The 27,951-nt window shown below is 55.1% G+C and overlaps 1 protein-coding gene, 1 long non-coding RNA gene and 2 other non-coding genes across 5 annotated transcripts in view; 1 reads left to right on the plus strand and 3 right to left on the minus strand.

Annotated features, from left to right (window-relative positions):
- MPZL1 (myelin protein zero like 1) overlaps positions 1–19,488 on the minus strand; it is a 32,956-nt gene extending 13,468 nt beyond the window's left edge. Inside the window, exon 1 of the mRNA XM_028530774.2 lies at positions 19,261–19,488. Within this exon, the coding sequence (XP_028386575.1) occupies positions 19,261–19,351 (91 nt within the window). The 5' untranslated portion in view covers positions 19,352–19,488. The remainder of the gene's footprint in view (positions 1–19,260) is intronic.
- Positions 19,489–23,856: 4,368 nt separating this feature from the next.
- LOC118498252 lies at positions 23,857–27,909 on the minus strand. 2 transcript variants are annotated; one of them, XR_004900779.1, is made up of 2 exons: positions 27,171–27,909; positions 23,857–24,102 (listed from the first exon to the last, which is right to left on the minus strand). It is a non-coding gene; the product is annotated as an uncharacterized LOC118498252 (long non-coding RNA). The 2 variants fall into 2 exon arrangements; XR_004900778.1 differs by lacking the exon at positions 27,171–27,909 and adding an exon at positions 26,703–27,162.
- Positions 25,205–25,276, plus strand: TRNAP-AGG. The gene has a single exon. It is a non-coding gene; the product is annotated as a tRNA-Pro (tRNA).
- On the minus strand, positions 25,916–25,987 carry TRNAP-CGG. The gene has a single exon. It is a non-coding gene; the product is annotated as a tRNA-Pro (tRNA).
- Positions 27,910–27,951: the final 42 nt, after the last annotated feature.

The following is a 27,951-nucleotide window of genomic DNA, read 5'->3' on the forward strand; positions in this document are numbered from 1 at the left end:
GCCTTCTGACCGCAGGCCGAGGAGGGGGAGGGGCTCCCCGGCCTCCCGCACGTCCCCCGGATGTTTATTCCCGGACACAAAGTGCACTGTGGCCGTTCTTTTAAATAAACTGGTCGCCGCACTGCGTAGGGCAGGTTTCTTTTCTGCGAAAGGGGGTGGATTATTATTACAGGGAACAGTGGGGTATTATCTGTGGTCCAAACCTCAAGACAAGCCCTTCTTTCACCCGAGAGGCAAACAAAAGGCGTTCCTTGCTATTGTGGGCAGACAGAAAGGCAGCCCCCGGGCGCTCGGTTCAAAGTCAAGGCCGGCGGAGCCCCGGCCAGGACCGCCTGACCCCTTGTCCCAGGAAGCAGCTGGGCTCGAAGACCCTCACGGAGTGTGAGTCCCGCCAGTGTCGCCCTCAGTGACAGGCTCTGCAAGGGCGGCCGGGCTGGAGTGTCGTCGAAGACAAGGGCTCTCCGGGGCTGTCCCACGCCACACCCCACCCCAAGGCCTGGGCGCAAGGCCTGGGTGCAAGATGCACATCCTGCAATGGGATAGACAGACAGAACGAGGCCAAGGGTCCAAGCTCCCACCAGGAATCTTCACTAAAGACACCACCCGAACCCCTACAAGGCCCTTAGACAATCCGTTTACGGCGGACTTAGTGACACCGCTGCCTCGGTCTGAGCCGCCACCGCCTCTCGCCCGGGATTTTCAGCCGTTTCCTAAGCTGGTGGCCTTTCTGCCGTCACCAGCTCGCCTGCAGCCTGTCCAGGGAGAGGCCAGAGACGTCCCGTCAAAATGCCCGTCAGATCTTAGGCCGCCTCTGCCCCAAGCGATGCGTCCCCCCCTACACTGCAGCAGCCACCCCGTCCCCTGCGCCCCCCACCTGTGACGAGCGTCCCCAAGTATAGAGACTGGAGACGTCCCCGGCCACCACGAGGGGAGAGGGGTGGGCCGTGTGAAGCCCCGAGCCTCTGCACCGCTGATCCCAGGGAGGAGGGTCAGGGCACAGCCTCGCTTAAAACTCGCCACGCGTGCACGGGACAGACGCCCAAGTGCCTCCACCAAGCACAGCGCGGGGGCGGCGGCTTCTGACCAACCGCCCCAGCGACCGGGTCGGTCCGGGGGCATCTCCCACATGGGCAGCATGAGGAACCATCCACTGGGCCGAGCCCGGGGGGACGCGCTGCTCCCCTAACAACTGGGAACTGTGAGCTCTGTCCAGACTGTTCTGGGTGGCCGGGGGTGCTGTGGAGGGACACAGGGACCGCTTGTGGAGCCCAGATGGCCCGTCTCCAGAGTCTCGGCGGGGGGGGGGCTGACGGGGCTCGAAGTGCAACTGTGAGGGGCAAGGAGACAGTGGGGAGACTGTGGTTCTCGTCCACACCGCGCCTGTCACCGCCGCCGGAATCCAGCCCGAACGGGAGGATACGGAATAGGTCTCTCTGAGGCCTGAGACGCACGCTGGGGGCACCGTGGCCAGAGTCGCCGGGCAAAGTCTGAAAGCTCCCGTTTGAAAACTCGTCGATGGGAGAAGTGGAGAACCCCGGAAAAACCAGATGCCTCCGGACCGAAACACGGGAGGGAGACGCAGTAAAAGCACGAGGCGGCCCACTGCCGTTTTCCTGCCCCGCCAGCTCCGGATTCCCAGGACAATCGACCTTCCGCACGCCTTCCGCGCGGGCACGGAAGCGGGGCTAGCTTTCCTCCCCGGGAAGGAACCCTGCCTTGGAGTTCAAGGGCGAGAAAACAAACGAAAACGGCCCATCTTGGAGGAGAACTATGCAAGGGAGAAGAGCCCGAGAAATCATTTGAGAAGTAGTAATCAAACAGGAAACCCAAACGTTGATATTCTTTTTCTTTCTTTTCTTTTTTTTTTTTTTTTGGATAGAGAAACAGATCGGTTTGGGAGGGAAAAAAAAAAGCAGGTAGATACAAAACAACATTCATCACAGCCACAAAGCAAAAAGCAAATTCAAGCATGGCTTGCCCAAGAGGCTGTTCCCAGACGGAATCTGTTTCAATACTGTAAAGTATCGCATTGACATAACACGAGCAGCCTGGCCGCTGTGGCTTGTTGGCTGGGCGTCACCCCGAAAAGCAGGGCGGCGCTGGTTCTGTGTACCTAGCGGGGGCACAGACCTGGGTTGTGGGTTTGGTCCCCGATCAGGGCATGCATGGGAGCAGCCGATCCACGTTTCTCTCTGACATCCACGTTTATCTCCCTCTCTTTCTCCCTCCCTTCCTCCTCTCTAAAAATAAATGCGATCTTTCAAAAAATAACTAATGCGCCCCCACAAACTTGTCAGTCATGTTACTCCGAGTGAACCCCAACTCTCGGACCACTGAGTCACTTGCAGTAACAGTGCACACTCTCCCGGCCCAGATGGGGGTTTGGAAACCGTCACCATGGAGACAATTCCCGGGCGGTGCCTGCTGGGTCCGGTGTCGTGCCCTGGTTGTCAAAACCTCAGCCTTTTGACAAACCAAGTTAGGGCTCTGCTTGAAATGGGGGAGAAAAAAAAAGAAGGCTTTGTTTTGAAATTTTGGGGAAGCACTTTGATGTCACCAGCATATTCTCCGGCTCCAAGGTGGACGACCAAGGAATTCCTCTAAAAACAGCCCTCTGGCCTGCGTGCTGTCGCTGCACAGGGGCGGCCTGAGATGGCAGTCTCTCCCGGCAGAACCCTCAATGGGACCTTTCAAATCGTGCTGCAGGAGAGGCACTAGAGAGAACACGACAGAACTCAGGCCCGCGGTTACAGTTACGGCTGGAGCAGAGCGGAGGGGGCAGGGCTGAGAGGCTCCCCGCCCAGGGCCGTGCTCCGACACGTCCTCTGTGTGTTTTATTTTTGAACATGTTTTGTCTTTCACAACACAAACTGCTTTTGTGGAGGAGAGAAGAGGAGACTTCAGGAAAGCGATGAGAGAGCCGCCTCTTGACTTTTAGGGACGGGCAGCAGCAGCACGTGACCCGGCAGGGGGAAGCGAGGCCCGTGGGGGGAGGGGCGGCGTGGGGGAGAGGGGGAGGGGAGGGGAAGTACAGTTTGGAAGGGAGACTGCGTGCATAAACAGGGAGCCGGGTTTTTAAACACACGCACAGTCTGAGGCAGAGAAGGACGGCTCAGGGGCTTGGTCCACCCAGTCCTGCCCCGAGCCCAGCACGGTGCCAGCCGCTCAGCTGCACGGAGCTGTGCTGGGTCCTCGGAGGCAGGACGGGGAAACGCCAGGAAAAGGCCTTGGCAGCCGGCACAGGAAAACGGAGACAGATGGCTGAACACGCTGGCCGAGCGACTGACAGCCAGGTGCAGGCGGTCCCCAGGGCGGAAGGAAGGCCCGGCAGGGCAAACTTAGGAACACACGGACCTCACCCCCGGGGTGACCTCTCCCCCCCCCCCCCAAGAGGACATCTGGGCCCCAGTGGTGGTGCAGCTCCAGGCCCAGAAAAGCAGCAGAACCGGGAGGGCGAGGCCAGGACCAGCTGCAATGACTAAGGGCCCCCTGCCCTGCCGCTGACCAGTCAGGGGAGCCCGTGGCCCTGAAAGGACACACCTGGGGGACTGAGGCAGGTTCTGCGGAGACCCTCCCCCGAGACCCCCCCCAGGACCCCACCTGCAGGAGAGGGGTGCAGCAGAGAGGCCACGGCCGCCGGCGCCAGTCCCTTCCCTCCCTCCTCCCCCACTTCTCTCCCCCCACCAGGGCAGGTGCCTCCTGAACTCTGGGGCAGGGGTCCCCAGGCCGATCCCCGAACCTGTCCCCAAGCCCCCTTTTCCCTGACCTCCCAGTGAGCTTAGGCAGCCCCGCCCGGGCTCTCCTGGGGCCGCCCCCGCTGTGCTGAGCCCTCCCCTGTCTCACTGTCCCAGCTTCAGAGGACAGACCCTCGTGGTCACGTGGGCCCGTGTTGTGAAATCTTTCCTACACGAAGCCCAGAACCGGCCCCGCTCCGGGCCAGGCCCCTGTCCAGTAACACAACAGGGTGAGCCCAGGTGGGACGGGGGCTTTCTCTCCTGAGCCTGTGCCGCCCCACTGGCAGTGACCCCGACTGTCTCCTCGTGGGCAGAATGGCGGGATTCCAGACAGGAGGCCGCCCGGGACCACCTCACAGACGGGGACCGCGTGAGGCACCCACAGAAACCCACCGGGCCTGCCCGGCCCCTCCATCTGCCCCATGTGAGCGTGGGTGCGTCCCTTGGGGCTCCCAGACTCCCCTGTGGTTCTAAGGCCAGAGGCTGAATGTCTTCACTCCGTGTTCTTAAAAATCCTCGAGGCAGAGCTGCAGGTGAGGGTTTGAGGGGAATCCAGGCTGAGGTGTGGGTGGCGGAGAAAAACGGATGGCTCACTTTTAACTTGGGCTTTTCCATTGCTTTCTGGTGGCCTTAACAGGACTGGTTAAATCTAGTCTGAACTCTCACTCAGCTCTAAGGATGAGGGCCGCTTGCTCCCTCCCGGCGCTCTTAGGCGACCTAGGATCTCTGTGGAGGGGGAAGGGGGGGCTTGAGATGCGGACCTACAGTTGCCGCGAAGCCTTGACTCACGGGCAAGGACTTGCAGAATCGGGGATATTTAACAGGAAGTGATCAGCTTAACGTGGCCAGAATGTATCTCTTTTCATGCCTAAATTAATTTTTGCAGGCAAAACTAGGAAGACACCTGCTCTAAATTAAACTGAATGAATGGGGAGCTGCTCGATCGCAAATTAGAAGCCCCCCAGGAGGAGCACAGGTCAGCTAACACTGGACTGGAAGACCAGAAAGGCCAGTTTTCAAGATCTGGCTCTGGAAAGCCGCTGCCCTGGACACTGTCTTCTTGAGTGACAGGCAGGCTGTGGTTCGGGGGACCCGCCCCCCTCCGTCTGGTCCTTCCCAGGCCTGGTTTGGGCCTGCCAGGGTTCCGGGCCCCCTGTCTGGTCTGGTCCTTTTCCTGGGTATGTTCCCAGGCTGGGCTCTGCCCTTTCGCAGGGCTATTTTGGCTTTTCCTCCTCCTCTGTTTCTTCTGGTCCCGGTGCCTGGCCCCGGCGGAGCCCCAGGGAAAGGCTTCCTGCCAGGACAGAGGACAGGGCAGGGCGCCCGCGTGTGTGAGCGAACCCTCACACGCACATGCTGCGGGTTCCTAGGAAATCAGGCCTGGGGAGGCGCGGTGTCTGGCTCTGCTCCCCAGTTTGCTGAGCTCCATGTCCATCTTCACGGGTGACCACCGAGGGTCTGCTGGGAAGCTCTCTCTGGCGGGGAAAGCCAGGCCCCCAGGAGGGACTGGGTGGCAGGAGGCGGCAGCGGGATTTGGAAAGAGAAGGCGGGCGTGGGTGGGGCTGCTCAGGGGTGCTTCCCCTCCCTGCTGACGGTTCGGGAGGGTTCACATTCTCATGCAGGGGGAAACTACAGAGGCCCTTGTGCATACTTTGTCTGTTCTTTTTACAAAAGGCCGTTTACATTCAGTATGACTGTATGTCACAGCCTGGTACATAGCATAGTGGTAGGACAGTCATATCTGTATTTTATAAGCCAACCCCCACAATATTTCAGTTACTGTAATGTCACCAAGTTCCTTCTGCGGTACTTTCTGTCCCTGGGACTGCTCTGGGACCCTCAATCTGTGATTCTTCACCCCTTCGCCTCTCTCCCCGGATCCCCCTCCCCCAGCCCCCGGTCCTGCAGCAACGGTCCCGCAGAGCAGGCCTCTGTACAAACGACAGAGGTCATTACACAACATCTGTTTCAAAGTTGGAACCTGTTCCCTCCCAGCAGAACATTTTCACCAATCAAATCTGCCCGAATTCACCTGGTAGGGTGAGACTTTGCTCGAAACCAACGATGCCCAAATTATCTTCTTCCAGAAGGGTGACAAGCACTTAGAGCCAATAAACCACTGGACCAAATGAGAAAATGATTTTACAGGAGCCTCCTAAGAGGAAACGAATCTTGGGACCGGCTGAGTGTGTGCTGGCCATCCTTCCTTCCTCACTAATGCCCACGAGAGCCCCAGGGATGGCTCCACAGGGTGCACACTCTCCTCGGAGTGGCCCCAGACAGCCCAGAGAGGCCTTACAGGGAGGTCTCTCTCGGCTTGCTACGTGTTTGTCTCTCCAAACGGGTCCCCAGGGCCACCAGGGTCCCCTTTTGGGGTATAGTCTCACCAGCTGGGAGAAATGTGATCCTGAGCCCCTCAAGAAAAAGGCTGACCTCCTTGGGGAACACAGCCTGGTCCCAGCGCACAGTGGGCAACAGGGAGGTTTGGCCAGGCGATGGTGCCATTAGCTTCGCTACTGTCCCAAAGCTGGGCCCGCTTCACTACTCCCACGGGAGAGGGACAGAGGGTCCCCACGTCGGAGCCTTCATGGCTATAAGCTATGCACGGTCTGTAAACCAGAAAACTGTAGCCAGATGGAAAAAACAATTAAAAAATGGGTGAACGGACTCCTCAGTCTTTTACAAACATCTGAATGGCAACCCAGCTGTTCAGGTATTTAACTGTCTTTTTTAAAAATACATTTCATTGATTATGCTATTACAGTTGTCCCAATTTTTACCCCTTTACCCCCCTCCACCCGGTACCCCCACTCCCTCAGGCAATCCCCCTCTTAGTTCATGTCCATGGGTCGCACATTTGAGTTCTTCGGCTTCTCCATTTCCTACACTATTGTTAGCATCCCCCTGTCTGTTTTCTACCCGCCAATTTGTACTGAATCCCTGTACCTTTTCCCCCATCCTCCCCCTTCCCCCTCCCAACTGATAACCCTCCAAATGATCTCCACACCTATGATTCTGTTCCTGTTCTGCTTGTTGGCTTAGTTTGTTTTTTAGAGTAAATTGTTGATAGCTGTGAATTTATTGTCATTTTAATGTTCACAGTTTTGATCTTCTTTTTCTTAAATAAGTCCTTTTAACATTTCATATAATAAAGGCTTGGTGAGTATAAACTCCTTTAGCTTTACCTTGTCTGGGAAGCACTTTATCTGCCTTTCCATTCTTAATGAGAGTTTTCCTGGATAGAGTGATCTAGGTTGTAGCTCCTTGCTTTTTATTATTTTTGAATACTTCTTGCCAGTCCCTTCTAGCCCGAAAAATTTCTTTTGAGACATCAGCTGACATTCTTACAGGAATTCCTTTGTAGGTAACTCTCTGCTCTTTTCTTGCTGCTTTTAAGGTTCTCCCTTTATGTTTAACTTTTGGCATTTTAATTACAATGTGCTTTGGTGTGGGCCTCTTTGGGTCCAGCTTGTTTGGGACTTTTCTGTGCTTCCTGGACTTGTATGTCTATTTCCTTCACCAAATTAGGGACATTTTCTTTCATTATTTTTTTCAAATAAATATTCAATTTCTTGCTCTTTCTCTTCCCCTTCTGGCACCCCTATGACGCAAAAGTTGGTATTTTTGAAGGTGTCCCAGTGGCTCCTTAGCCTGTCCTCATTTTTTTTGGATTCCTTTTTCTTCTTGCTGTTCTGACTCAATGTTTTTTTCTTCCTTATGTTCCAAATCATTGACTTTATTCTCAGCTCCATCCCCTCCACTGGTGGTTCCCTGTACATTTTTCTTCATTTCACTTACTGTAACCTTCATTTCTGCCTGGGTCTCTTTTTTTTTAAAGATTTATTCATTTATATTTATTTTTTAGAGAGGGAAGGGAGGGAGATAGAGAGAGAAAGAGAAACATCAATGTGAGGTTGCTGGGGGCCATGGCCTGCAACCCAGGCATGTGCCCTGGCTGGGAATCGAACCTGCGACACCTGCCTGGGTCTTTTTTAAGCCACTGCAGTACCCAGTGAGTTCCCGGAGCATCCTAATGGCCAGTGTTTTGAACTCAGCGTCTGACAGATTGCTTATCTCCATGTTGTTTAGTTCTTTTCCTGCAGTTTTGTTCCGTTCTTTCCTTTAGGCCAAGTTTCTTTGTCTCCTCGTTTCGGCGGCCTCCCTGCGTTTGTTTCCGTGTGTAAGGTAGGGCTGCTTTGACTCGCTGTCTTAGCCGTGCGGCCCGCCGTGGAAAAGTGTGCCCGTTAGCTGCCGCCAGGCGGTGCTCTGTGGCTCCGTGGGGTGGAGGGCGTGCAGAGAAGACAGTGCTGCTGCCTGGCCTCTGGGCTCTGTCTGGGAGAAGGCCATCTCCCAGGACTCGCCCTGATGCCAGTCACTTCAGTTTTTCCCAGTAGGCCCCTGGTGCCCTCCCAGCTGTTGCCTGGTACTGAAGCCCAGAGGGAGTGAGGCTGTGTAAGCTCTGACTCCACGGCGGGCCTCCTGAGAACCCTGCAGTTTCTCCCGCTGCCCCACCCCCACTGGTATTTACAGCCAGGAGTTATGGAAACTTATCTCCCTGGTGCTTGAACCCTGGGGGTGGGGCTGGGATCCTTCGCTCCTCAGGTTTTTCTCCCAATTTTTATCCGCCACGCGAGTGTGGGACTGTCCATTCTGCATCTCCACACCTTTCCATATCTCCACCCCTCCTACCCGTCTGGATGAATATGGCTTCTTTAATTCCTCGGTTGTTGGACTTCTGTGGGGGCTCCAACTGCAGAGCCCCCGTCCTGTCTGCCACGATGACAATCAGTCTACCAAGACAGGATCTGCTTGGGGAGGAAAGGTGGCTGATCTCTTAGAGGAGAAGGGCCACGAGCCTGCTCCTCATTGGGCTATTATTGGGTTTAATTTGCATAGGAATACAGGTAAAGCTCATCAATCATTGTCAGGCAGTAAGGATCTAACAATAGATAACATTCCAAGAACTATGAGGGTTTATTTTGAGTCCCAGTCAGTTAGCTAAAGGGCTATAAAACTTTGGGGAAACAAACTCATTCTATGTTTGGGCCCTCATCATTTAAATTAAGGGTATTCTTAGCAAAGCAGGTTTCACAGGATTTTATGCATTCTTTCTTAGGCCTGATCACCCTGGAGAACCGCCCATTCCTGCCCAGGGCTACACCACCCTCCCGCATTGTTTCAGGCTTAAGTCAGGCAGGGGAAGTAAGGCAGCCAAGAGATTAGGAGACTTCTTGCAGACAGAATGAGGACTCAGGCTATGTCAAAGCTGAGGCACAAGGATCCATCACCCCCTTTTTCTATAGCACCCCAAGTCCTTTCCTTAAGGCCCCATTCGTGACTGTGCCTGTCTTAGGTTGTCCCTCCCTTGAGGAATCTTACCCATCATTGGCTAACCAGTCATCCACCTGGGGATAAGCAGGGTGAAGTAAAAGGCAACAGAGGCAGTGCCCCTACCAGGAGATAAGCTTTGTCTCTTTAGTAGCTTACGTTCCCAAGGTCCTTTATCAGCCTTAGCCATGGGGGGTTACAGCTTCCGAACCATGCAGGGCAGTTCCTGGCAGACTTCTATACATTTTATTGCTCGATTTTCTGACAATTCTGGGTGATAGTAGTCTATCTGTTCTGTAGTCCAGTCATAATTTTTGCTGTGGTTGTGCAAGGAGGTGACCCGTGTCTGCCTATGCCTCCGTCTTGACCGGAACAGGTTGCTTGTCTTTCCCCACAAGTTCGAAGAAAACCAGGTGTCTTCATTTCAAATACAAATTTTGGGGGAGATAATTCTTATCAAAAAGGGAAAAACCTGACCTATAGCTGAGCAAATCATTTTAACTTATTTCAGATATTATTTTCTAAATTAGTAAATTCTGGTAAAAGCCATTCACTAGCTACACGTTTTGAAACAACACAAGGCACTGAAACATTCATTGCTGGACAAGTTTAAGTTCACCTGCTTTTGGCTTTTTATTCAAAGAGGCTGTGAAGTGGATTCGGAGCTGCTGATGAGCGTCTCGTGCTTTGTTGGAGGTGTTTTGCTGACAGCGAGAGCATGTTTGCCGGTAGAGGGGCCTGTGTTTCCAAAGGTCATGAATGTGTCCATGAAAGTCAGTCTAAGGGATGCGGGCTGCTTACTTTTTGCTTCTCGTATGCTTGAAATTACATGGGGAGCTTTGCCAAACAAAATAATAATAACTATATTCTATTTGTATACACATATTTTTTTTATTAAAATAGGTGTTCTAGAGGTTTTAGCCTGCGCGAGGAAGAAACTTGGGAAAATTCAAAGCCAAGTTCAGACAGGACACTGTCAGGGGCAGCGGGTGTCCTGTCAGGAGTTTGTACATTGTTTCCAATGCTCAACACACACTTCAAATAAGTCATGTACAGTGTTTTGAAATCTCGCATATTATTTGCTCTTTATATTTTGAAATTGTGTGTTAAGTCTAAAATTGCGGGCTTTGTCCTGTTCTTTTATGTAATTTCATAGTAATTATTATTTACCAAGAAACTGTTGTCTTGGAGTGTTTTATCTGACAAAGAAGTACTTTATCAATGGCATTATAATCAGGACTCTAGCCATGGCCTGTTAAATTCTGTCATTTATGAACAGTCATTGTTTTACTCGGATACATTTGGAAATAATGTTACATCTTTGGAAAGGTTCACAATAAGGACTCTGACTTACTCTAACTTGTAGGTATCCAAGCAAGTCATATCTTTGAAGTAGGTGAAGGTTTATAGAATCCTAAGGAATAACTGGATTCATGGAAAAACTGGCAAATAAGCAAGACAAACAAAAATTGGTTATATGGGACTGAAGGAATGAAAGATCACTATTATTCTTATGGCTTTGTCAACATATTGCTAGCTTTAAATCTTTTTGTTTTCCTGACATAAGGAAACTTTTTTCCCCTAGAGCAGTTTGATAAATTAGACCCTCATAAACAATTTCAGAGCATTTCTATTTTTCTCCCTACCTAACCCCTCCAGAATTTGACAGCTCTTAATAAGCATTATTTTTTTTTTCATGGCAATATATATTTGCCTGCACACATCCAATAAGAATCTGTTCTCTTTATAGTAGAACACAGAGAACCAGTTTCCAGTTGTGGTTTTATTAATGAAGCCTTTGTCTGGAATGTCACGACTGAAAAAGACATGCCTGGACTCTGGACGGCACCAGAAAGCCTGAAGGAACTGAGATTGACTTTGGGAGCCAATGAAAGCCCTCTGCAGAAATGGCCAGGCACCTGGCTTGGTCATTTGGTTCATAGCAGTGCTTCCAGGTGAGGAATGAAGGCTGCTTTCCTGAAAGATGGCAAGGAAAGGAACTCAAGACATTTGGGGGACCTCAAGAACTTGAGGAATCCACCCAAGCCTATAGGTATTGCAGGCAAAGCCAAATGGCAACTGTGCGGCTTGGCTTCTGTGCTTTGAGGGGCTGAATAAAGCTCAATCTGAAGATTCCTGGACTCACAAGGGAGTTTGAAAAAACCTATATAACCAATGACTATTTTTGTTGGATTTATGCTAATAACCAGGCCAAATTGAAACTAGACTTATTGCAGCCTCATGAAAAATGAGGGTAATTTTAGGGACAGAAATTGTGTTTCAGTGGAACTCCCAATGCACAGTTGTCACCCACAAACTACACTGAATCCTGATTTTTCTAGTTTTCTTCCAAGCGAATGTTTCATTTTTTTCCTCCCATCCTTTGATTTGAAATTATTAACTACTGATGCAGTGTGAGCTATACAGAACTTACCCGAGTACCTGATAACACTACCAGAGATATTTAAACTGCAGACAAGGAGGATCTACTAGACTGTCCTTGCTTAATTTCACTCCCACAAAAGGCTTGCATTTGAAGTCTTCTCAACTGGCAGTTTGAAGACTCAGAAGCTGGTTTATGATTTGCTGTGTTCATTAACCTTTGTATTCCTGCTGTTTTCATCTAGTGTACGCCTCTGACCTGTTTTACCGGGTTGCTTGTTAGCATAGCATAGGCCACGCTCTAGAAGCCCACCCGCACTGCCACCTCCTGAAACGAGCCTCAGTGGCTTGGCTGGATGGACTGGCTGCCAGTACTGGACGGTTACGTCGCACACAACAGTTCCACGTCAAGATGACGATGCCTTGGGGGTCCCACGCTGCCCCTGCTCTGGAAGAAGCAGCTCCCAGCCTCTCTGTTCTTGACTCAGACCCTGTTCCCTTGTCTCTTAGACTAGACAGGAAGGGACTTCCATACCCTATGGAGGCGGGGGCCATGCCAGACCCTCATCAGCAGGAAGCGGTTACTGAAGACACAGAAACCCTTCTCCTTCCTCATTCCTAAAAGATTCTAGGGGTGGGAGTCTCTGAGGTGAGAATGAGTCAGGACAGTAAAAAGCTAGGAAGGCAAACGGAATAGACAAACTGATACACACAGCTGAACTGGCCGAGCAATGTACAGCCAGATACAGGTGGTCCTGGCAGGGGGCGACACTGGGACAACAGGAATCTTGTCCCCAGGGTAGACTTTTCTCCCTGGAAATAACTTCTGGGCCTCGGATGTATTTCAGCTCCAGGCCCAAAAAAGCAGCAGAGCTGGTCACTGCCCCTGTCACTGACCAATCAGTGGAGGCCATGACCCTGAAAGGACATGCCCGGAGAACTGATGAGCCTTCCGCTGAAACCCTCCCCTGGGAACTCCCCAAAGATTCCTGCCTGCGAGAGAGAAAGAGAGAGAGAGAGAGAGAGATTTAAGACGCGGGGCCCGGCTTGCGCCAGCCCCTGCCCCTTCCTCCCCACTGCTCTCTTCGCTGGCAGGAGTCTCCCAAACCCCAAGTCAGTGGGCAGCTGGCAGCTGGCCCCAGGCGAACCCGCCGAGCCTGTCCCCAAAGCTCCCTTTTTTCTGACTTCCCAGTGAGCCAAAACAGCCCAGCCTGTGCTCTCCTGTTCCTTCCTCCATGCTAAGCCCTTCCTTGTTTCGCTGTGCCAGCTTTAGTAAGTGTACCAGCACAACCTTTCACACAGGAAGTCCAGAACCCACACACACTACGGCTGGCCCTAGGCAGACCGGCTCAGGGCCAGGCCCTTGTCTGCTGACCCTAGCGAGACAGAGCAGCCAGAGAAGGAGAAGAAACAACAAGAACCACACCATTAAAAGCCCCGAGGAGTGGTCAGAGCACTGGGTGGTGCGGCTTCTGCACCCTCAGTGGGAGTGGCTTGCACATGGCAGCTACACCCCCCACGCCACGTGAACGGCATCAGGGCGCCAGGGTTCTTGGCACAAAGGTCACCACCCAAGGGTGCTCTGGGGCAGTTCAAGGCCTCTGTGAACATCGAGGGCATCCTGCAGCATCCCCCCAAAATGGTTGGAGACTTTGGAGAGAGACTCTATGGTACAGCAGAGTGGTTGCAAATACAGGCTTTGCAGGCGGAGGTCCAACTCTCCCACATATTAGCTGTGTGACCTCGGACAAGTTACTGAGCCTGTCTGATCCTTACTTCCTCATCTGTGAACTTGATAAAGATAATAGCCACACTCATAGGAAGCACTCAGATAAGGCAAGAGGAAACGATACAGCCCGAACCTAGCCTTGTGTCCAAATTCCTGTGGGCTGACAAAAGAAATCGAGATGGGTCATCTGCATCTACACATTTAGCTATCTGGAAGGAGCCCACGATTTTGTTAAATTTACATAACTCCACACTGTCTTCTTTAATATTTAAAGAGAAAAATGCATCCCTTCAATGATAAAAGCGTTTCTTTTTAAATGGCTTTAAATTGCACCCGATAAACTCCCCAGGTTCCAAAGTTGCATGTTACGAGTTCCTGGACAGAGGATGTCCGTTGCCGATTCAGCAACGTCTGTTCATTCGGTTGCAGCGCAGGACTGAGGGAGCTCGGTCCCGAGGCCGCACGGTGGGGCAGTCTCCTGGACCAGCAGCATGCGCCCCACCCAGGGAAACTGAGGATGGGGTGCCACGGGCCGCAGTTGCTAGGGAACTAATTGAGAAGGCAGAGGGATCACCACATCTCGCCCACTTCTAAAGAGACTCCGTTTGGAAGGAGTAAGAAGCGGATCGATCCTCCTTCACTAATTTGTCAGGGAAGTCATCCTTCCGCTCTTGGACCGGAGCCTAATGGAACCCAGGGAACCTCGTAAGTGGATAAAACAGTACGGCGGCTGAGGTGCATTCAAAAAGATGATAAAGACGTTTAAGGGCAAAGACACGAACGTCCCAGGAGATGATGACGACGTCTCAGTTCAGGCACTGGGAACGGTCACACAGCCGAGACTGGCTTCAGCCGGCAGCCAAAATTCCAAGGGCCTTGGCCTGGTCTCTGGGCCAATGCACATGTCAAGCGCTGGGGAGAATGAGTGGGAGAGGCAGAAAGCGGTCCCACTCAGGTTACTGCTCTCACACCAGTCGGACAGGCCAAGGCCCCGAGCCAGCTGATACTCCAGACCTCAGCGAGACGCTTCCAGCTGTCATCATTAAGTTCGCCTGGACGGGGGTTAAAGACCAAACGGATCGGTAATGAGTTCTGTGCCAAAGCAAACCATTTATGTCCTTTTAAACAACACCAGCGGTCTCAGAAGCCAGCGGAAAAGCATCCCGAGGTTTAGGTACACGTCAGGTGCATGCACTCACCTGGAGTTTCACATTCTCGGGAGACACAGTGTAAATGCACCCCCGGGCTCCGGCTGTAGGGTTCCGATCACCATGTGCCTGACCGAAGGAAATCGGGCGGGGGCGGGGGTGGAGGGGGGGGACAGACAGGAAGGTGCAACGTTTAGCAGGCAGACCCCACTTACTACATGGGGAGGCAGAAATACAAGGCGTGGCCAAAGTAGGGTTACAGTTCATGTGCGAACGAATAGAACGAATGATACGAGAATAAACTCACACTCGACTGTAGACCTGCTTTGGCCCTACCCTGGATGTGTCACAAACTGCCTATCGAGTTTTTCCCAGTCAAATCACATCTCAAAAACTTAGTAGAAAAGATCATTGATGAAATTCCCACAATGGAGCCTTTGTACATTTAAAAAATAACTACTTTATCATGCAAGTAAATATCCTTTTTCTTTTTTTTTTAAGACTGCAGATTTTCACAAGAGGGGAATACTGTTTGCTTCGACGGGGGCACTGTGAGGAGCCGGGCCTGTCCCCGGGTGCTCGGAGGGTGTGCGAGGGCCGTTGGCTGCTCCCACTAGGGCCCCAGCTCCCTGCGGCACCCTCAGCCTCCGGCGGTGCCTGGCACCCAGGAGGCGTTCCTTTGGCCGAATGGTCCCTGGAGACTTTGTGAAAACACAAACAGCATTTTCTGTGCTTTTCTCAGGAACCTCTCTTTGTAACATCCGTTCTCACCTTGGCAGTATTGGAGCCCAGAGACTATCCTGGAGCTAGCATAAAAACCAGTGGTAGCATTTTTTTTTAATCTAGGTTTTTGTTTTATTGTCCCAGGTGGTCACTAAGTACAAGGCTGAGGGACCGATAGTGAGCTGTGTGGGCTTTCTACTGCAGCGGTGTCTCAAGTTCAAGTTTTGTCAAAAGCCCTACTGATAAAACACTTAGGCGTCACAACAAGCGTGATGAAATGGTTTAACTACATCATAACCAGCAGTTCCGAAGCTATGGTGTTTAAGGGAGGCAAAGAATCCTCATTCATTCCGCACATCTCTGAAGAAATAAGAAATGGCACTTAAAGAATGAAAAGGATCGCCCTGGCTGGTGTGGCTCCGTTGGTTAGAGAGGCGTCTGTAAACTGAGAGGTCGTGGGTTTGATTCCCAGCCTAGGCAGCAGGTTCGGTCCCCGGTCGGGGCACAAGAACAACAGATTGATGTTTCTCTCCCTCCCTTCCTTTTCCTCTCTCTAAAAATCAATAAGCATGTCTCTATGGGTGAGGACAAATCAGATAACGCATGAAATTACGCTTGGGAAAAATAGCCCACCCAACAACCAACAAACATTCACTGGGTGCGGACAATGAGCCCGCCGAACCCTAACTACACATTGCAAACTGACAAACCTAATCAAGACATGCCTCTACCTCGCTGCCATGGAACAAATACTGATTATCGTTATTCAGGTGCAAAGCATTACAGATCCCTCTGTGAAGAAGATGACAAACACTGTCCTGGATTCTAGCGGAGGGAAAAAGAAAACCCAAGTAAGAAATTACAGTCAGAGGAAGTAAAGGGTGGGGACTCCTGGATAAGGTGGTTGGAAAAGTCCCCTCTGAAAGAGTGGCGTGCTGAGGATAAAGAGGGCACAGCTCTGGGCGGTCCTGGGGAAAGGGCGCTGCAAGGGCAGAGGGCCCGCGGTGGGGATGGGCTGAAGCACAGGCAGGCGGCAGGAAGGGGGCGAGGGGCCCTAGCTGAAGTTGGGGGGAAGGCAGACAGGAGGGCGCAGCCCACAGGGAAGCCGGCCGGCAGCCTCCGCGCGGTGGCAAACCACTGAGGACGCTAACCGAGAAAGGCACGTGGCTGATGTGCATTTTTAATCTGAATCGTCCTTGCAGTTGTGTGAAGAGTGGACTGAAAAGGGGCAGGAGGGGGGAGTTGGGGCACCAGCTGGGAGCTCAGCACAGCTGTATGAACAAAACCAGCAGTGATTCTGCCGAGACGCCAGGAGGGGACCACTGATGGAAAAGAAGTGGGAGAGCTCATCGGACGTGGTGCGTGGGGGCGCCCACGTGGAGGACGAGGGGCAGGGAGGGGTCCGGGAGGGACGAGGTGTCGGGCTGAGGGGGCAGGCGGGTGGTGCTGCCATTGACTGGAGTGGGTGGTGCAGGGCGGGGGGGGGGCCCCGAGACTGGCTCCCATCCTGAGCTCCTTCCTTCTATCTAAGGGTTAGTACCAAAGACATCCCAGCGGCCAGCCAAATGCAGGGAATCCTCACTGTATCCAATCTCCACCCACACCATGGGCCACTTCCTCTCCCCTAAAACTCCATCCTCGCTTGGTGTGCAAGCCACCACACCTCCTGGGTTCTCCTCGCAGCCATTGGGCCGGCTCCTCTCCGGGCACCTCGCACCCCACATCCCTGTCCTTGGCCCCGGCTCCGTCCTTCACTACACTGTCCCTTGGTGACTTCGTCTGAACAACCCATCATTTAGCTGTGAGCCACAGAAAATTCCCAACCAGGACATCCTGCTCCCCCCCAGGACCCTCTCCCCACCTGTCTGCGGCCCGTTTCTTTTGGAATGCCTCTGCCGCCCCTTCAACTCAACATAGCTGAGAGAAACTTCACTGCCCCTCCCACCAACACTCCTATCCCCTCCTCCTCTGTCCTTCCTCTGTGAAAAGCCCCACCTCACAAAAATGGGCCCCACCTCCCAAGCCCCAAACCTCAGGATCATCTCACGCCCCCCTCACTCAGGCCCACGTCAAATCAATTTCCAAGCCCTGGCGAATTTGCTTTCTAACAGGCTCTGGGAGGTGTCCTCTCCCCGTATCCTGCTGCTTTAATTCAGGTCTTTAACCTCCCCTGGATTACTGCAATTGCCCTCTGGGGAGCCTCACCCTGCTGCACCCCAGCCTTCACATCTCAACAGAGAGAAACCCTTCCCAGCACCCCGCCCCCCCGCCCCCCCTTCAGGATAAAATCCAGCCTTTGTGAGTCAGTGCCCCTGGCTGGTTCCCCTGCCTCAGCTCCTACCAGCTCCGTACACACAGCAGCCCCCCAACACCCAGGGGTGCCAACAGGTGCATTCACCACCACGCGCCCTCTCCCTCCCCAACTTCCGCATCCGTTCCCGGGCGGCACGGACTTTGGTCTGAGCCAAGGACTCTCCCCGTAGTTCCTAACAGCACACCATTCTCAAAAGACTTCTGCTGCTTCTCCCACTGAGCTGTCCGCTATGGGAGGGCAGGAGCCTCCTTCCTGGAACACTTCTGGTGCTCCATGTTGAAAAGGTGCTCAATGGAGGTTTGTCAAAAAGCTGTGCCTGGATCAAACCCCAGAAATGTTTCCATCAAACTTGGACTGTTAGGACTGTTAGGCACAGCCACCTTTCCCCGTGACATCGGCAATCAGGAAAAGGTGACTTGGCAAAGAGAAACACGCAGTATCTTTCTACAATGACCTGGTAACATCGGCTGCTGACTCTCGCAGACCCCCTTTTTGTTATTAATATCCATGAATTACAGTTTAGTTGTTCGCTGCCACTGAGCTTATCAAGGTCAACCCGACGGCTTTGCCCTTGCCCTTTGCGGCGATGGGCAACCTCTCATGCGAGATAATTCTGACTGATGCCAGATTTCTGATAAACCTTAGAGTAAAGCCATTTCCTACTCGCTTTCTTAAAACACAAATATTACCACCACCACCAAACCCCCTCCCCCACATGTTTAACCTTTTTTCTCAGAAGAGACATTTATAAAAAAAAATGAATTACACCTTCATCTGTCAACCTCCAGAAAGAGAGGGGTGGGGGTGCTTTTACACGTATACTTCATAGTCCCCTGGGATCCTTGGTTTAATTACATTTTTCCTGGTTCCAAATATTACATTAAGGACTTTTCCGGGAAGGAAATTTATGAGTAAAGCCGTATTCAGATACTGTGATGCAACCGATGTTTTTGGAAAACATCGAGAAATGGAAAGAGGCCTACGTGTGTTAGGAGTTGGCCCGCTTTGTAATCGTTACTCAACCACACGCTGAGACAGCGGCCCGGAATCCCGGGCTGGGAACCACACGCACAAGCACGACAGCACACACTGCTTCCCAGGTCCCTGGCCCAACTCACCCCATTCAGTAAGTCGGGCCTGAGGTTCACCGTAAGTTTGACCCGTGAAATGTGGCAAGAAAAAACAAAGATGTTTTTTTAAATGTGCTTCTTAATGTCTTATGTATCGTCATATTGGGGCGTCTATGTCCGGGAACATGACGGCTTTGACCGGCTTCCTTCCAGCCAGGCCATTTCCACGGCATTCCCAGGTCTCTGCGTCCTAACCCCGAACAATGTGACTTTCCCCCCCGGGGCTCCGCAGACTCCAGAGACGAGGCGGGAGACTGCGGGGCTCTTCCCTCAGGGAGGCTTAAAGAAAGGACTGGAGAGCCCTGGGAATGGAATTTACGAGGCAAAACAAAACAGTCGCTGAAAACATGGAAACGAGCAACAAAGGCCCCATCGATGAGCAGAAGCCTGCCTCCTCCCAGAGGTGCAGAACGCAGAACCCGGGTTCCCGACCCGGATCCCGAGGCAGGCCTGGGCGCCCCGGGTCGCCGCGTGGGCAGCGCAGGGGGCTCGGCGGGAGCGCAGAGCAGGGCCGCTCCCCCACAGCCCCGGGACCGAGCAGGTAGGGCTCCCCGTCTCCCCCACACGCGGGGACCCGGGAAGGAGGAGGGAGAGGCGCAGCGCCTCCCGGGTTGCCTAGGGCCGTGCTCCCGCCCGCTGGGTCCCGGGTCCCATGAGCGCAGGCCGCGCCGCCGGGTCCCCGCCTCCACGCCAGCGCGCAGGGCCCCGCTCCCCAGGAGGGGCGAGTGCAGGCCAGAGTCCCCGCCGCCCCGGAGCCCCGCCCGGCTGCACTTACAGAACCCGAGCGCCGCCGCCAGCACCGACCACAGACAGCGCCTGCGGTCTGGGGCTGCAATCACTGCCCTGGCCCCAGCGGGCGCAGCCATCGTCCTCCGCTGCAGCCCCGCCGCCGCGCACCGGGCCCCGGCCCCGCTGTGGTTCGCTCGGCTCCGGACCGGGGCGCCACCTCGCAGCAGCCGCGCCTAGCCTAGTGGCACCTTCGCGCCGCGCCCCCACTCCCGGCCCCGCCACTGCCGCCAGCCCTCCGCCCGGCCCCACCCAGCCACCCGCTCATTGGCCGGACCCGTGGCCCTTGAAGCATGCTATTGGAAAGTGCCAACTGTCCATCACCCCCTCTCGTCAGGCGAGGTCACGCCTCCGGGTCCCACCCTAGCTAAGATCCCTGAGCTGGAGACCAGGACCTCCGCTCCACCGCTGCCGCCCAGCCCTCTGCCTGCGTGGCTGTCCGCCCGCCTGTCCCCTCTGCCTCTCCTAGGGTCCTACCCCACAGATCCCTCCATTGTGCCTCCTTGTCACGGGTCTTTGCCTGGGTGTCCTGCTTCTGTGTCAGCCAGCCCTTCTCTTTCTGGGAGCCTCATCCAAAGAAACGGTGATTTATTTACAAAAGTGATCAAGGGGGACGGTGGGGAGAGCCTTCTGCGTCAGTGGCCCAGACAGAACACATGCCCCGCTTGCCCTGCGCCCAAGGCCTCCCCTTTGCGTGGACTGAGTAATTTACGTGTTGCGATTTGAGCAAGATGCCAGTTTAAAAAGTCTCCATCTTGTTTGCATCTCCTCGTCGGAAACCCCCTTTGGGTTTAAGAAGGGGTGGGAACTGGGAACTCGCTCCTGCCGCCTGGAACAAAAAGGACGGTGCTTTTGGTTTGGTGTGCTTTTGCAAATAAAACGTCCCTCCATTTGTCAATAAAAACCGGGATAGGGAAGTTCCCCGCCCGGACTCCGAAGGGCCTACCTAGGCTGGCCCTGCCCAGCTTGGCCACCTTGGCCCAGAACGGTGCCCGCTACTTACTGGTCGCCCAGTAAGTACTGGAAAGTGTGTGGAAGGGTCCCGATGAGAACAGCCTACCAACGGGCACGCCAGAGGGACAGAGGAGGGAGAAAGACAAGGGTGGAATCCGGGGCGGAGGCGGACAGAGTGAGGCAGGAAATGAGTTTTAGACCCTTCGGCTGAGCAGGGGAGCAGTGTGGCGACAGAGCCCACGTGCGCACTCGCACTCCAGGGTTTTGTCTCAAGTTCATCTCAGGAACGCCCTTCCTGGGGTTTTTGCTGTTTCGCCCACTAGCCTTGTAGGCCAGCAAACGCACAACACAGCCGTGCAGTGCCGAACGCTGGGGATGGGGAGGCCCGAGAGATGCTTTGTTAGGCGAGTCCACGGTGCGGGGCACCAGAGCGCACCCACACACACCTGGGGGGTGCAGCCCCTCCGTCCTGGGCAACAGAGCAACAGCCTGCACCGCGTGTCCTGGTGTGGAACGCCACGGCAGCACGACAGCCCACGAGAGGGGGAGGCCACGCGAGACTCGGACCGCTGCGGGCCGACGTCACTGGCACACTGCCTCCCGGCAAGCCCTCTTCGCAGGCGGAAAAGGCGCACTCCAAGGGAGCGATAGAAAGCGCGTATCATGGTACACACGCACCCGGGAAGGCCCTGGTTTGTTACCCAGTACGCCGCACTGGGCGTAACTGGACGTGCTGCGCTTCCGCGGCCTGGCCGCCGGGCGGTGTGTGCGCACCAGCACCGGCGTCTCCACCAGTGCAGGGGGAGGAGGCGTTGCTTTACGACATCTCTGTGGCAACAACGTCACGCCGACTCCTCACAACAGCGACACGTCACTAGGGCGGCCATGACGCCACTAGGGCGGCAGTGACGTCTTTAGGCTGCGGAAACACAGTCTTTGAGCCCTACCCGCTGCGCTGCGGCCTGTCATTGGCTGAAAGGTGGTTCTGGGCGGAGAGCGCACCCGACCAGGTGAGTAGCCCGCGAGTGCCTCGCCCACTCCGTCGCTGGCGTTCAGCTGGGCCTGTTTGGGTTGGTTTCAGCGTTAGTGAGGCAGGACCACCGGAGCCCGGCAGCGCCGTCTCGCCCTGCTTCCCTGAGCAGGAACCTTCCGCCGAGTCTCCGGCCTGTCGTAGGCGGGAGGGGCCATGAGCACCTTAAGGAAGTGACTTCTGAGTGCTGTAGGTGTAGGACGTCTCAGGTGTGACTGTCGCGAAGCACGTGGTCCACCAGTGCTGATGAGCAGGCGCTGAACTGTGTGAGATGCTTGGAAGACAAGGGCGAACAACGGAGAAACCCAAGGCCGCCGGGGTCCTCAGAGACACCTGTGCTGTGACAAGCTTCTCCGCTGCCGGGGAGGCCCCTGGACACACGTTCCCGCCCCTTCCGAGAACCACCGGGCCGAGAGGGGTCGGGAAAGACGCACCGAGGAGGTGGCCTGGAGGTGCACTTCAGGGGAGGAGCACGGGTTCCCCAATAGAAACGGGAGACGCAGACTCAGACCCGGGAAAGCAGTGCCAGGGCAAGTCACAGGGCGGCTTGGAACTCAGGGGGGTGAGGGGTCACGGGGAAGGAGAGCACGCTGGAAGAGAAGGCACCGGTGCGAGGGGCCTTGGGTGGCCTCCATCCTGCAGGCGGTGGGGAGCGATGACAGGGGAGGGCATGGGGAGAGCGCATGAAGTAGGATGTTGGGAGTGGGGGTGGAGAGAAAGACAGGGCCGGAGAAACGTCTCAGAAAAAGAATGGCAGAGCCGGATATGCACTGGGCGGTAAATTTTGTCCAGAGAAAAGCATCCAGAACACTGTGGCCACCACCTTCTAGCCGGAGCGGAGAATGATGCTACCAGTTCCCCAGGACTCAGATCCCGGGTGGACCCCATCTGGGAGGAAGGCGAATGAATGAGCTGGACCCTGGCCCAGGCCCAGGGCGCTGAGGCCCCCCAGAGGGCCCGCAGTCGGCAGCCAGGCACCTGCGTCTGGGGGTGGTGGGGGAAGCAGCCAAAGGGCGAACCGGCTGCCTGAGCAAAGTGTTCCCGCAGGACACAACCCCGGGCCACCAGTAAGTAGTAAACGTTCGTTGAATGAATACACAAATGTTTCCCGAATTAGGTGACAAAGGAAAAGCACCACCAAGGTTGTGTTCTTCACTGTCCTTGCACTGTAATTTCCGACCCTCTGTCCAGACAGTAAGTGCGGGGCAGTGGGGGGGGGGGGGACCCTTCACTTCCCATCGTTACTGTTAGCCTGAGGATCTCACTCAGCAGACCTCCCCCTTTTCAGGCACCTCCTGGAAACTCCTCTCCCCAGCTCAAGTACCCCGGGCGACACGACCGAATCAGGTCAGAAAGGTCCTTTTGAAAGGAGCTGCGGCCTCTGAAAGGGAGGGGCTCCTTGGGGAGATGGAGCCGGTGCAGAGGCTGGGCACGGGAGCCATCTGTGCCCTGGCCCACGGGCCCCTCCGAGGGCCTGTTCCCGACTGTGCACGGGAAACGCACTCACCAGACGGGCCCTCCCTTGAGAACTCCTCAGCGCTTTCTGCCCTCTTAGAGGTAACATCAGGGACACTCAGGGTCGTCTGTCTGGTGTTGACAACTATATAGGAACCAAATTTTCTGGAGCCGGGGTTAGTGGGAGACGGTAGGAAGAGGGTGACGGGCACCCGCATTTCCAGCAGACCCTAGTGACTGTGGTAGAACCTTCTCCACGCGAGTGCTCTCCCTGGCTTCCCTCCCTCCTTGTGTTCGCAGACCTGGTGCCAGAGGACAGGCGGAGGTTGTTGTGGGTGGTGGTGACCAGAGGTTCCCGGAACACCGAGAATTTGACTGTTCCTGGGTGAGCGTCAGACAGAGTCAAGGGCAAATCCCCAGCCACAAGGGAAATTTGCCTGAAGTTAAGTCAGTTTCACTGACATTTCCATAGAAAGAACATCTTCATCCAGGAGGAGGGTTACATTTTTTACTAGAACTTTATGAAAAACCGGAGCGTTCTACAGTCTCCGGTGTCCCTGGGTGTCGCGGCACCGACTTGGAATAAGAGTAATGGGGCCCCTGGGAGGGGTTCACTGTTGTGCGCTCCTGCAGTCACGGTGACCAGGCGGAATATTCCAGGAGACCCTCTGTCCCCCAGGACTCTGCAACCATCTCTGTACTCCACTGCGTCACTGGGGAGGAGGTGCCCTGCAGAGGGTCGCAGGCATGCCTCCTACCAGGAGAGATGCTTCTCTGTGAGTCAGGCAGCTGATACCTTGATTGTTGTTGCTGTTGGTCCTTCTGCATCCTTGTTGTGTGTGTGTGGGGGGGGGGGCAAATGAGGTTCTCTGGCAAATGGGATACATCCTGCAGAGTACAGGACAAACTGCTTTTCAATCACTAGAGAGAGGTAGGAGGAAGAAAACAAATAAATGAAAATGATCATCGCTCTAGTAAATTCAAGTGGGCAAGGGGGGCGTGGAGTGTCCTTAACAGCTGCAGAGACTGAGGTTTTCAGAAATCCGAAAGGGTTACGTTATTTTACCGAACCAATTATTATTATTTCGTAGTTTCCTCACTCTGGGGAAACACAAACTTCTTACGTTTTCAGGGCACAGCTTTTTGCCCCAGCTAGGTTCCGTGAGCAAACTCTCCTGGCAGCCAGAGCTAGTCGACATTCTAAAGTGCATTCTTATCCTCTTAGCCTTGAGCCCTAAGGGGAACTTCAGGACAGTTTCAGATCAAAGGAGGGCGGGTGTGAATGCTGAGCCCCACAGCCGTGACTTACTGGGGTCCAACTGCAGGGAGCAAGTTGACAGTTCAGAGCCCGCCAGGTAGTGCTTCTTCTGTGTGCGTGTTGAATAAAGGGTCCTATCCACCAAATGGATGAACCGATGAGTGAACAGCATAAGGAATAAAATAAATGTATAGTTCTCCTTAGGAGAGTCCCCTGATTTGTGATTTCCTCTCTGGTTATGTATTTGCCCAGGTGACAATTCACAGTTACTGATCGTGTCCAAGCACCGACGTTCGTGCAGCGAAGGAATTCAGAACACATTGCAGTCACTCAGCAATTACTCACTGAGAGTGCCGGCCTGGCTAGCATAGGCCTCAATACTATTTAAAAATGTAAAATGTAGTAAATGAAGTGTCGCCAGTTCGATTCCTAGTCAGGGCACGTGCCTGGGTTGCAGGCCAGGTCCCCAGTGGGGGCCACGTGAGAGGCAACCACACATTGATGTTTCTCTCTCTCTTTCTCCCTCCCTTCCCCTCTCTCTAAAAATAAATAAATAAACTCTTTAAAAAATATATAGTAAATGAGCCATGCCTTCAAGACATTGGGACAATTGGGCACCAATTATAATCAATTATGAAATTGGTTGCCAATTATCCAGTGTTGGTGCCTGGTTCTCCAACAATTATGATGAACGAGATATATACAATTAGTTTTAATACGTTAGAAGATCTTCTGGGAAGGTAAGAGTTTGGGAGGTATGCAGAAGGAAAGAGATTTTCCAGCTGAAGGGAACAGTTTGAGTGAAAACGCAGAGTTGGGAATTCACAAGGCTGGACAGGTGGGGCCTCGAACGCTACGGTAGCGGAGGACGGAAGCCCACCGTCGCCCTGTGGCTGGAAAGCCCACCAACCAGAACCCGGGAAGGGCGAGCCTGGAACCCGGCCGCCGCGGGGACAGCGCCACAAACTCATTGCGCTTTTATTACTCATGAATATGCATAGAATCATGGTCTTCGAAATAGGAGGTAAATGTCACACCGGTAGCGGCACCGTCGTTTTCTTTCGTGTCACTGATTTGCAGAGATCCAAAGAGAAAAGTAGAACGCAGAAAGTGACCACAGAAGGAACGTTAAGGGCGGGTAAAGAAAATAGATACATTTATAAAAGTAACCACTTGGGGGCGCGGGAACAAGTAACTTCACCTTCCTCTGTCATGGCGCTGACACCACAGCACATCGGCTCGTTGGTCTAGGGGTATGATTCTCGCTTAGGGTGCGAGAGGTCCCGGGTTCAAATCCCGGACGAGCCCACTTTTCCTTCCTTTAGAATGACACTGCTTTCTAAATACATTTTAGAACACATCAAGAAGTGACTTAAGTACGTGTTGTTGCAAAACACAAAATCGAGACTTTCTGAACCGAAAGAGCGCCCTACATTTAAATACCATTGAAAGGTGTCACACGGAAACGTAGAAAGTTTGCAAGCCATGTAACCCTCTGCAGACGCGGTCGCCACCCGGGCCAGTTCCATAGTGTCGCGTGCGCCGCGGACGCAAAGTTCCGTTCTGGGTCGCCTGCAGGTGGGTGCGCTTTACACCCGCCCACACCGGACGCGTCCCCCGCCCGCGGGGCTGGGCGTCGGCGGCGGGAGCTGGGCACCCCTCCACCCGAGATCCACTAATCCAGGCGCCCCTGCTCCCGCTGGGAGGTGTTGGGGGTGCCCCGGATTCCGCACGAGGCGACCCTTTTCCAAGCATGTGCGTTTTAAAGGGTACGAGCAATGGTCAGGCCTCGCACTCGGGCTCATGGGAACCATATAGTGTACGAATCGCTCTCATTCGATGCCTTGCTTCGCCAAGTTAAGGCGGTCAACATTAGAGCTCAAGTCAGGAGGAAAGGGTTTTTTTCAATTGTTAAAAGAGGAAAGGAAAAAAAAAAAAGAAGAGCCTGGGCTCGTCCGGGATTTGAACCCGGGACCTCTCGCACCCGAAGCGAGAATCATACCCCTAGACCAACGAGCCGCTCTCGGCAAACGCCGTCCTGGCGACTTCCTTCAGCCTCGCCCCGCCTCTCGCCTTGCTTCCCCCGCGCCCTGACCGGGTCGCGACCCTCTTCACCTCCCGGACCGCTCCCTCCCCAGGTCCCGGGTGCGGGGGACGAGCCGCAGGAGCGCGCACTTCCTCGATCCGGCGGGTTGCTGCCCCGGCTCCCGGGCTCCACGCCTCCGCCCGCGCCGCCCGGAAAGCCGCCCTCCCGGGGCCCCGGATCGCCCTGCCTTTCCACCTGCGGGGCAGCCGCGCGCCGGGACCCCGGGCTAGCAGGGTGCGGGCCAGGCCTCTCCGACGCGCCGGACGCCGCCGCAGGCGCGCCGCCCGGCGTCTCCGGGCCACCGGCTTTCGCTCCCTGCGGGGAGCGCCCCCCTCTCCGCTGAGGCTGCCCTTAGTGCGCCGGATATGTGCCCTGTCCCCACCGGGCGCCCCCTACTCTCCGCCGCTCGGACCCCCGCAGCGCGCCCCGCCACGAGCGCCCCGGGCCCAGCCGCACCCTGCGCCCCCAGCCGACCGCCGGCTGGCGGCTGGGTCTGGGAAAGACGGCAGGAGGCGTAGTGTGCGCCTGGTCCCGGCGGGAAGCTGATGCGGAGAAACAACCTCCGAGGAGAGAGCAGAACAGCCGACCTCCCCTAACGTGCACGGCGGCCCGTGCCCTCCTTAAGAGCTTTGCACGCTTGGAACTCACGGGACATTCCTGACAACGTGCCCGTAGGTGCCACTGCTGTCCTCATTTTGCAATGAGGACATCCAGGCCCAGAGACGTTTCAGCAGCTCACTGAGCCCACACGGCAAGAAGCGGTGGCTCCGGGTTAGGAACCGCCGAGATGTCGGAAGGTGGACTGAAGGGGGTGGACGAGGGAGCAGAGGTGGCTGCCTCCGTAGCGTGGAGGACGGAGGAGGCAGCGGCAGTGGGCAGGACCCTCGCTCCGGCGCCTCCCGCCGCACAGAGGCGACGCTCAGGCCCTCGGCCCAGCGGGGCGGGAGCGCAGGTCTCCGCTCGCAGGCTCTGGCCCGGGCTCCGGCGTAGCCTCGCCCGCCTTAGCCCCGTGCTGCTCCTCCTTACCCAGCCCCCCTCCTCCCTCCTCCCGCCTGCGGCGAGTGGTCGGATGGCGGAGGCCCCTCATTTCTGAAGCCCTCCTCCATCCTCAGCTACCTTTGATTCGAGGTCACGGAGCCCGCAGCTGGCAGCTGGTCACGCTGCTCTCTGAGCCCAGGTGGTGCTTTTGCCCTCTCGCCTTTTGAGAGCTCTCGCTTGCCCCGCCTTCTCGGCTCGTCCCCTCCCCCCTGCCTGTCTCCCCAGGGCAGGTGGCCCCTGGGCTGCCACTCGGTGATAGAATGTCGGAACCAGACCTCATGCCCTTGCGGAGGGTGACAAGGAAACACAAGACACCTCGCATCAAAGAGCAGAAGCTGAAAAACCTCTCTCCCCCATCCTGGCCGTGCAGCATCTCGGAGCCTGTGGCTCCCGGAGCCGGCAGGAGCGCGTGCCTAGGGTGGGCGGCTGTGGCCCGCTCTTTCCTTTGATGGTGCATGAAAACTGCGTGGATACTCCCTCCTGCTGGCCTGAGGCCACTTGTCTCCCTTGTACTGTGCTGAGGACTGGGAGCTACCAGGTGGAGGGCGGGTTCAGGGTGCTGGCGGGGAAGGAGGTGCTGTCAGTCACCAGGGCCAGTCCCGAGCAGTCCGAGATGAGCCCTCCGCTGTCAGACGGTGGCCCTGCGAGGCTCACTCTGCCTGGCCGGGGCGGCAGTGTCCCGCTCCTGGGGGTGCTGGGACTCATTCCCCCACTCACTGCCCTGCCCAGAGCCATGGCAAGGCCGGGCACCTCTGCTCCCTTTGTCAGGGTCCCCTTGCAAAAGGTCTTTGTTGTCCGTTGTGTTTAAATTCCCTACGTCTGCCTTCCCATTGTTCGCACCGATTGCAGACCATCCCAT

This window comes from Phyllostomus discolor, chromosome 14 (assembly GCF_004126475.2).
Source record: "Phyllostomus discolor isolate MPI-MPIP mPhyDis1 chromosome 14, mPhyDis1.pri.v3, whole genome shotgun sequence".
Taxonomy (NCBI): domain Eukaryota; kingdom Metazoa; phylum Chordata; class Mammalia; order Chiroptera; family Phyllostomidae; genus Phyllostomus; species Phyllostomus discolor.